Source organism: Paramisgurnus dabryanus, chromosome 14 (assembly GCF_030506205.2).
Source record: "Paramisgurnus dabryanus chromosome 14, PD_genome_1.1, whole genome shotgun sequence".
In the NCBI taxonomy this organism is placed as follows: Eukaryota; Metazoa; Chordata; class Actinopteri; order Cypriniformes; family Cobitidae; genus Paramisgurnus; species Paramisgurnus dabryanus.
In genome coordinates, this window is record NC_133350.1 from 14,902,323 (window position 1) to 14,913,020 (window position 10,698).

Sequence of the window (10,698 nt, forward strand, 5' to 3'; positions counted from 1 at the left end):
TAAAGATGTGTTTTAAACGTGCTTCTCTCTTTCTTTTTGTCTTTCCCTGTGTGTGTAACCTTGTATTCATTTCAGTGCAAACTATTTGCAGAACTGACGCTCTGTTCGTCCAATCAGCAGTGATCGTGTGTCACGACGCCTGCAGCACTACTTATGATGATGATGATGATGTGAGGAAGACTCATGTATCTAACACACACCGAGCAGTCACTCTGTATTAATGAAGGCCGCTTACAAAAAAATCATATTAGGATTCACCTCAGGCCTGATGGAGGTTCACCTCTGGCTCTGACGGGGATTCTGGTCGGTCTTATCAGGGACGACCGGCGCCGTGAGCATTTTCTCCCCGCATGCCATTTTATCTTACAAATGTATATTTCATGGACATTTTATGATACTTAGCTCATAGGGTGTTTAAACAACTGGCTGGTGTGATAAGTAAAATGAGAAAAATCTCCTAAAAATCCATGCAAGACAAAATACTTTTACTTAATAACCAAATAAAATATATATATTTTACTTTACCTCATGTGTAAAGCTGATTAAAAAAAACAAACAAACAATAGTGAAAATGACATAAACTTGTTGTCCAGTAGAATCTCTATAATAAGAGTCTCCTTGTTTATATATCAGTTGCCACAGATCAGCAAAACTTTTACAGCTAGTAAAAATATGACAACAGCAAACAAAACAACCTTCATCTATCCACTCTTATAGATGCATTAGATGCTTTCATTGATCTTGATTGAGCATCAGTAGAAATAAAAACATGATATCTCTGCACAGACTCGTACCTCTGGCCAAAGATGATGGTGATGGTTTTTTGGGCAGCTCGCTGAAGCCGTGTCCCTCCAGTGCAGACGTCTTACAGTCCTTCTTCTCAATGGGCACACTGGTTTCCATTCTGACCAATACTGAGAAAGAGAGAGAAAACATCAATGATCATAATACATTATAGGCACAAATCATTTAAACTATAGTCAGGTTAGACTGCAGTACTCGGACGAGCTGATAGATGGCGCAGTAGAGACCTCACATCAGTCTGAACACAAACACAGAGGCCTGTTTGTTACACTAGGGGTTAAACATTCAGTAAGTTCACTTAATGCAACACAAAGATGTTAAAAGTTTACATTTACAATTTATTAAAAGTAATTTGTTAATTTTTGAAGAACTTTTGTTGTCGCTTCTGTAAAACCCCACCATGACCATGATGCTGAATTGTGGTTGCCAAGTGTTTGTACACATAACATAGATGTGAGATAAAAGAGTTATGAAGATAATAAAAGTCTGTTTATTGTGATGGCTTAAGTAAGAAGCAAGTTTTTTTTTTACAGTGCTGTAAGCCGATTAAAGGAGGGACACACTTATGTGCATCTGTTTCCGCTTTCCTTTGCCAAGCCCAACATGTCCTCTATAGAGACGCTGGCATAACTTACCCCAAACTATTTAACACACTCACCTCTGAAAACAATTAATAAAAACACAGCAGACAAAACAATATTTTTGATATTTATCATGCAATCATCGATCCATAAAGTTATATTGTTGCACACCACCTCCAGTGTAAACCTCCTTGTATTTGACACACTGTCATACCTCATATCTTTAATAAGGTTTCTAAAACACACAGCATTTGTCCTTAACAGTTTACAGTTTGTCTAAAATGAAAGAAAAACACCTCTGAACATGGAGATGATGTGAGATGATCAGACGCCCCTGTGGAGCTCAGAGCCGTGTGCTCAAACTGAGAGCGCTGTGATGGGATAATACAGGTGTCAAAGACCAAACAGACAGATGGTCACAAAAGCAAACACTAACAACAGGCTCTCCCTTTTCACCTGACGCTGTTTATAATCTGATTCAGTTATGAGAGCCAAAGCCACTTACAGTAGCTATACATTATATCATGTGCTGTCTGAGAGTCAAAGTCATGAGTGTGCAATGCTACAGATTCAATACTGTATGACCTGAAAAATCATTGTCACTTTTCCCTTTAAACAAATCATAAGAAAATACATTTTCAAGAAAGATTAATATTAATAACTACTGCACTGAATATTAACAGCAATGACCAAACACAAAGCCTTCAGCTTTAAAATCACTGACTGTTTTTTTAACTGGCTCTTGAGGGTCCCGTGAAGGGTCCGGATCCGTCGACTGTGTGTGTTTATGAGCCGGCGGGCCCTTTGAAGGGTCTAACAGGTGTCAGGGGTTTCTGTCTGTCAATCCAGAGTCCCTGGTAAAGATGCAGTGTGTGAATGTGGCGTCCCCTGCGGCGTGTGAGAGCTCATTACCAGAGATCAGACAGACAAAAAAAACCCTCCAGCTCATTAATTACAGCCGCACTCATTCACACGCTGCTACTGAATGCAAGCGATCTGACCTGAGATCAGTCCGTTAGGGCCTTCTGAATGCCCTCATATTCATCTGGCAGGAGATTTTAAAGTAAATCAGAGGATCTGGGGATTATCACTTTTCAATATGCCACACAATTCACACTCTCTGCTATTATTCATGCAACAAACTCTTGGCAGACGTTCAGCATTAAGACGATAAATCTGAGCGCTAGAAAGAAAACACCATTAAATTTCTGTGAAGTGTCCAATTTTCAATCGATTCAAAGCTATTTAAATGCATGCATATTAAGATATTTAATAGTTTTATGTATAACTGCACTACCTTTCACATGCACGATATTAAACATTTAAGAAATGTTAATGAGATATTGTGATGAATAACAGATAGCGAATAGATGTCATTTACATTTCTAATCTTCCAATGCACAGCAGGTTCCTCAAAGGATCTTTATTCCTGAGTGATCGATGTCTTTAGATACACAAACAGCCATTCACAGGTCACAATAGAGACTTTAGGAGAAGATCATTGAGAAGAGAGCGCTCCTGATCTCACTGTGTTTAAATAAAGCACATGTTTGCTTAAACATCTCATCTGACGCTCATCTCCACACAGACAACCAGAGTTCAGAAATCAAAACCTGACCATGTTTGAAGATCTAACTTATATATGCATCCTTTGAAGGACCATTTCTGCATCTTGTGTGCACATTTACTGATGTGATGTGGACACACTTTTAAAAATAAAGGTGCTTCATGGTGCCATAGAAGAAACATTTTTGGTTGAATAGTTTCATAAAGAATCTTTAAGACCTGAAGAAGCTTTTAAGCACCTTTATTTTTAGGAATGCAGAATACAGTAAAGAAGGTACACAAAAAAACACTGCTATAATAAAGTCAAAACAGAGGTTTATGCACTTAACAATCAGATTAAAATGATCATTGCATTATATTAAAATGTTGCTAATTAACTTAACTGTGCTGTGATGATGGCATATTTTACCACCGTGATGGGAATGCACCACATGTGTGTGTTGGTTATTGAATGTGTATGTGGGCATATAGGTCTTATGTATATAATGCATCCATATATTTTGATATATAAAACGTAAACAAGGATCAAATATACTTTTTTTTAACAAACATGCATGTTCATAGGTGGGCGCCGATTTCTTTTTCCACCCGTGGGTACAACGTCAAGCAATGCTTAGGTTACTGAGCAATGGCAGACGCTCTGGAGCGCCCAATCGCTTTGAAAAGGAGAAAAGCGTGTTTTTCATGTGGTTTTAGATGCAAAATGTGAAGCACTTGAGTACTTGAGCCCCAAAGCACCCACGGTATCGGCACCTATGTGCGTGTTTATTGTAGCACTTCCATCCGTGAAAAACAGACGGTTCAAGTGAGGAACATTGGGATTAAAATGTTTCCCGCCGTGCTGAAAATGCGTCCTGACGGTGTACTGGTAGGCCAGATTGATACTGTTTCACAATCTTGAGTGACCAAGAGAGAATATCTTGTGTCATTGTTTCGCCCCAAAGCCAGCGGGTCATCATGTGGGTCATCCATTGACTCCCTCTGCAAATCGCGCACTAACTCTGAGTCTGCTGGCCGTTTGCGTTTACACAAACTTAAACCCATCTTGCTGGGCGAGATTGTACTTTATATTTTTCATAATTTGTGACATGCACACCACCACGGGTCACACTTCACCACCATGCACAGCTCTCACAGCCCTTACCTTAACACACAAAAATTAAAGTGTGTTTCTGGGTCAAAGTGTCTCACATATAGACAATGTGCAATAAAAATTCTGTGTTCAGAAAACTCTTGAGAGAAAAAGAAGGATCTTATTCCTAAAAACAAATCTGTCCAAGATCTACTGTCGTCTACAGAAATGAATGTTTTTGTATCGCAGGTGTTTTCAGGAGAGCGTTTGGCTCCTCTCACTGGATTACTCAACGTAACCTCCTATCCCACCGGCTGAATAATTACAACACGAGCCGTCGGCCAAACAAATGATTCTGACAGAACACTGAAAGGTCACATAGCAAAATCCCTAAGAGAGTACTGAGATCTCGCTCTCTTTGTAGTATTCAACCGCTGCCATCCTTCAAACTCCACAACTCTGCTGTGAAGTCTATTTGTTCTTATTTAAGCTTCATATATCTTGCAAGTGCACAAAAACAAAAGCAGATCTTCAACAGGAGAGTTGAAATTCATCACAGGAGAAAGTTTCCTTATGGAAGAGTTCAGTTTTTTATAGCTCACTTATTTATGTCTCATGTTCCTCCTTTAATTCAATTATGGGCGTACAGAGATTCATTTGGATAGCACAGCATCATTTGGTCATTTGGTAGAATCCGGGTTAGTTTATGCAGGTAAAGTTATGTCTGACTGTCAAATGTGCAGACTTTGGTATCTTGGTAAACTAGGCACAGTTTAAGACTTTGTTCAACTCTTTTTGAAACTCTTGAGAAGGAAACATGAGATTACTGAATTTTCTCACCATTTAATCTCATCGATCTCACTTGCGTATCATTGATTAACATTCAATTTTTTTTCAAATGTTTACTATACACAAAAATGAACATTCTGTCATCATTCACATGTTTGAAATCAACAAACAAATGTCCTATTTTAAGTTGAGTCTTTAACGTCTGACCTCAAGTGAGTCACACAGACTAGAAATGTAAGAATGTTGAGTAATGGATGGTGTGTGTTGTCATGTGTGATTTTAGGTGATAGTAGATCACACCCCTCCCTCCCTCCCCCGTGTTAAGTGTAATATCCTGTGGGTGATCTCCATTGGTGTGGCCAATGCCAAACAGATGTTGAGTTTCAGCCCTCACTGACGCTGAAGGATGGGAATCTTACAGGAGGATTCCTGCTGTCACCTGAAATCAGTCGACAAAATTATCACATCACGTACGTGCCGAGTGAAACTCCACCAGATAGACACAGCAGACGGTGGGCGACCTTCTCGCCTCTCAATGCAACTTTAAAACTGGGAGACATGACGGGTGTTTTTAACAGGACACTTTCATCCAGTGGCCAAATGGTGTTTTTAAGAGACACTTTTGCTTTAACACCAGGCCTGTAATGTAAACTTCCTCTCTGTGATGTTATGAAGAACCCAGGCACTTCTACAGTTAGTGTCTCTATATAAAGACAACTACAGAAGAAAGATCAAAGATGAGATCTCTTTCAGTTCTCCTAGAGAACAATGACATTTAAACATTTTCTCTCCTATGCAATTTTAGGAGAATCAAAGATGAAACACAACTGGAAACTAATATCCTGATATCGAGATATCCTGAGTTATGAACAAGTTTTAACTCTACAGAAAGTGAGATCTCATTTCTTTCTCCTAAACTGCAATGAGACAAAATAAATGGCAAACCACATTTGCTTCATGTGGTTAAAACTCAAGTAATTTCACTTTAAATGAAAGCTTAATAATACCTTAAACTTCCGAAATCAAAAACACCAAAAGTTTGAAATTAAGCTGTTTAATAATAAAATGTACTACAAACATTTCTCATCGTATTCTCCAATGCCAAATAAGTCAAGCTAAACTAATAGTAATTCCTCAAGGGAAGTTTTAAAGGGGACATTTCATAAGACTTTTTTAAGATGTCAAATAAATCGTCCTCAGAGTACATATGTGAAGTTTTAGCTCAAAATATCCCACAGAAAATGTATTATAATATTTTAAAATTGAACATTGTTAAAACTGAATGTGCCATTTTTGTGTGTGTCCTTTAAAATGCAAATGATCTGATCTATGCACAAAATTTCAGTGGCATGGTTGGATAGTGTAGATTAAGGGGAGGTATTATTATAATAAGATCCCCTTCTGACATCACAAGGGGAGCCACATTTCAATGAGCAATTTTTTCACATGTTTGCAGAGAATGGTTTACCAAAACTAAGTTACTGGGTTGATCTTTATCACATTTTCTAGGTTGATAGAAGCACTGGGGACCCATTTATAGCACTTAAACATGGAAAAAGTCAGATTTTCATCATATGTCCACTTTAAGACAAACAACTTAGAACATATGAGCAACTTTCTTAACATTAACATTCTCCTCCTAGTTGAATTCATTTAAAAACCACAAAATAAACCAGATGTATTCAATCCAGTTACAACTTAAAACCCATCTGATGACCATTAAGCACCGTGAGAGGAGGAACCGCTCGACTTTCAGGTGTTGACCTTTAACACTGCGTGATTGTTGAGGCCTAACATATGTGGAGTCCTTCCTTCAATCTGTCAATAAATATTCTGCAATTTGATTTCATTCGTCATCGTACAGACCTAACAGAGAACATACGCCAAGACGAGAGTCCCGGGCCGGTGCTTAAGAGCCCTCATGCAAACACAAAGATCTCACAGAGACCTGAGCTGCCTCCATAACACGTCTGTCTTCTCGAATAACTGAATGTCAATAATGTAAACATCTGCGCTGCATGTCCTGAGCTGTTAAACACGTTTGAACTGGAGCCGAGGCCACGAGCCAACCCTTGTGAAGCCGACCGGCGGGGATTTACTGCTATCAGCCATTTGTCTGAAACATGTACAAGTCTATCAGTGCTGAAAGAGAAGATCCGCACATCAACCCGACGCTCGCCGGGTATTAAAGGAATATCATCCGGTTACCGCATCCCTCCAGGAATTCATTAAGTCGCAAATCAAAGCCAGCCAAGAGGCGCTACGGATACCCATCACATTTCATAGCGAGGCGAACATCTCGTGCCCCTAGCGGCCCACGGATCTTTGATTTCAAAGCATCTTGTGGCGTGTGATGTCCTTTCAGGAGACCGAGACGATCTGATTTCATTCTCTGTAATTAGACGGTGCTTGATGCTTGATTGTCTCTGAGACTCTTGAAGGATCTTCATCAGGCAAAGTTGATTTAACCCGTTCAAATTCACCTCCTCGGTGCAGCGGGAGGTTACAGACGTATCTGTGTGAACTTGCTCGGCTTACTGCATGTTACTTTATAATGCGAATTTTGCAGTGCAAGTAGATTTCAAATTTAGATGGAGAAAGTGCTTAGAAGAGCGTTAACTTAAGACTTTATATCACACATTTAATTGTGCCCCAAAATTGTTTAATAATTTGAACATAATATTAAAAAAGGAAAATGAACAGAAGTGTAAATTAATGTAGAGCCACAACAAAAACTGAGAATTTTTTCATTCTGAATATTTAAATATGACTGAATGCTACAGCAAATATCAATTTAGCAATTTTTCTCTTTCTAAGATTCACCAAAGAAAAATCTACAAGCCTACTATAGCACAGAGTATAAAAATCACAAAACTGATGATCCACATCAGTCTCATAGTCTGACTGCGCAGACGCATGCGCAGCTACAACAGCAGCTAAACAAATGTGTCTTCAATCATGCATTTTAACTTTAAACATAAACCTTTGCTCCTGATGTCTAACAACAACTGAAGGCTGTGCATCACCAACATTTTACTGAAAATTTATCTGAGAAAATACAGACATGCCAACATGGGAAAATCATAAAATATGCAGACTAAAAACAACCCAGGCTACAATAAATATACTTTGATACTTTGAGAGCAATGTAAATTCAGCATAATAGGTCCTGAAGCAAAACCAGTTAAAAACCACTGAAAGAGTCAGAAAACCTGCATTGGTACTGAGTCGCTACTCAATATATTGATTTCTAGACATGATCTTTTCTTAAAAATAATCAAATATAAGCTAATGCTGTTTGATAAAAATCTTTGAGTAAATTCAGTCAGTGCTGTTAAAGAAACATCAGGAGTAAATAATGTTTTGTTGATAATCAGGCAGATATAACAATGAGAAGATAATAAAACTCCAGCAGTATCTTTTGTTTAAACTCTCTTCAGTATAAAACAACAGACGTTTTCAGGGGTCACTGACTCTATTCACACATCACAATGGACTGACTTCTAAAGGAGCTCGACTTCCCTCGGATTTCTCCACCTATTGACAGCGACTGACCTTATTTACTCCTGTGAGAAAACCTATTGTGTCGTGAAGTCTCAGCAAGACAAACGCAAATAAAAAGAGAGTTTCAGCGCTCTTATAGAGTCTTCAGACAAAAAAAACAAAGTTTATGCTCATCAATCATTTTTTAACTTCGTCTCATTTGTGAGGTGAAGTTTTGAGCACTTTTCCAAATAAAGTCACAGATGATGAAATACAGTGTGAGGAACATTCCACCGACTAAAGATTGTGATTTTTTTTCTCTTTAAATTATGATGTGGAACATGTCCTCCACAAATATGTGCATAATTCCCGACACATCTGTCTATTAATGACTGATCAAAATCATTTATTTCAAACTCGTTCACCTGGAAGCGACGGGACTTTATGATCCCGGTGTTCATCGGTAGTGATGTGTTGTGTGCTGAATAAAGCTCTTTCTCCATCGGTCTTGTCTTAACTTTTGAATCGTCTCTGCGGGAGTTTTATTCGCTCTAGGCTTTTCCAGCTCCTGTGCTCTCGAAGCCTCGGCTTCATTAAATTCTTCTCCGACGTGATGGATAAGAGAGAGGGGCTGACGGACACTAAAGAGGGGGACGCGTGAAAAAGGCTCTGGGGGAGATGAAAGGGGCCCCTGCGGCCCTGGGCCCCGGTGACCGTCAGCTCTGCCGGACCTGAATAAACCATGAATGGGCCTGACGTTCTTTCACATCTTTTCAAGCTCTTTACCCTGACTGCTGGAACTCTTCATCCAGCACAATGACAAATGCACTAAAACTGTTTTCTCATGCTAATGGAGGTGAATTCACTCCCACAAAACGCTTTTTGCTTTTTCCTCCAGGATTTAAATGGGCCAATTACAGCTTTTTTCATGTTATGGCTCCTCTATATCTCTGGGTTTTTCTACGTTTTTTCCCTCTGTATTCTCATGAAGTAAATGGCACGCATCATGTTGTAATGGTGACACAGATCACTGAAACGTATTGTTTTTCAGGACCGTAAACAGAAGAGAAGAAGCCCTGAGAGGGTTTGAGTTTGAAGAGCAAACATCAGGTCTTTTAACTCTGAACAGCTTGCGCGTCTTCAATCCTCTTTTCATTCATTGGCCCCTGTCTGCATATTGACATTCATAATATAGACCGTTTATCTGTTTATTTAAGACCATTTGAATACAATCATTTCTAAACAGAAAACAAATATTTGAAATAAGTCAATTCTGCAGTGCATTTCACATATTGAAGAATTGTTAGCCTGTATGAGTTTTAATTGCACATTTGTGTTTTTTGTGGCTAATAAAAATCTCTTATCAGTTAAAGGTAAAATATAAGAAATAACTTCCTCTTTATAAACTTTACATTGAAACTTAAGTGGCTTGGAAAATAACAAAGGCATGCACTAAGTCAGTTGGTTTAATAGAGTAGTTTGTGTTAAACTAACATGTTTAAAAGGATCTGGAGAAGTTGATGTGTGTAATGGGATTCCTCATCACTTCTTCCCCCATATGGATCAAATTGCACAGCAGAATGTTTGAAATTCCAGAGTCAGGAGTCAAACAAAAGTTCAAAAGTTTTTTTTTAACAGAAATACACTTTTCACACCTACATTTTGTGCTACTAGCATAAAAAAGGAACATGACTTTTTTATTAAAAATAAGATTCATAAAACTCAAATAGGAGGCATGTGAACGTTTTAAAACCAATAACATGTTGGAAAATTAAGCATTAGATACATAAACGCGTGTGCATGAATAATATGTGAATATAAAATCACTCACCAGTTCAATCTGCGCAAAACAAACTCTCGCAAAGACTTTCTTTACTGCAAACTCTGTCCGTGCATCCCGCGATCATCCATTAAAGTTTCAACTGAACTTTCTGACGCTCGAAGTGCGAGTCATTCACACAGTTCATCTGAATCATTCACGATCCATCAATGAATCAACGAACAAACTTTCTGTGAAAACATCCCGCAAAATCACGCGCAACAAAACCAACAGAGCAAAAGAGTTTGAACGCAGAAATCCCGAGCTGATCTGTTTTCAATGCTCTCTCTCTCTCTCTCTCTCTCTCTCTCTCTCTCTCTCTCTCTCTCTCTCTCTCTCTCTCTCTCTCTCTCCGGATGGGTCGGGCTTCTGAACTGAACAGACGAAAGTTTTAACACAAGGTCATCCTAAGAAATCACTTCTGAGTGAACTTCTAGATTAAACCATAGCCTAATTCTCACTCGTTTTAATTCTCTTTCTGAGGTAACTTTTTTATTCCTTATCTATAAGAATCAGCACACACGATATATCGATGCATTTCGCCCCAGATCTGCTGCTGTAAATCATCTTCATTCATCTCTGTG

General features: G+C 38.6%; 1 protein-coding gene across 1 annotated transcript in view; it reads right to left on the bottom strand.

The window, feature by feature from the left end:
* The window catches only part of gli2b (GLI family zinc finger 2b), a 67,313-nt gene extending 56,975 nt beyond the window's left edge, over nt 1–10,338 (bottom strand). Inside the window, exons 1-2 of the mRNA XM_065259266.1 lie at nt 10,127–10,338; nt 795–914 (exon numbers count right to left, since the gene is read on the bottom strand). Of these exons, the coding sequence (XP_065115338.1) occupies nt 795–903 (109 nt within the window). The 5' untranslated portion in view covers nt 904–914; nt 10,127–10,338. The remainder of the gene's footprint in view (nt 1–794; nt 915–10,126) is intronic.
* Nucleotides 10,339–10,698: the final 360 nt, after the last annotated feature.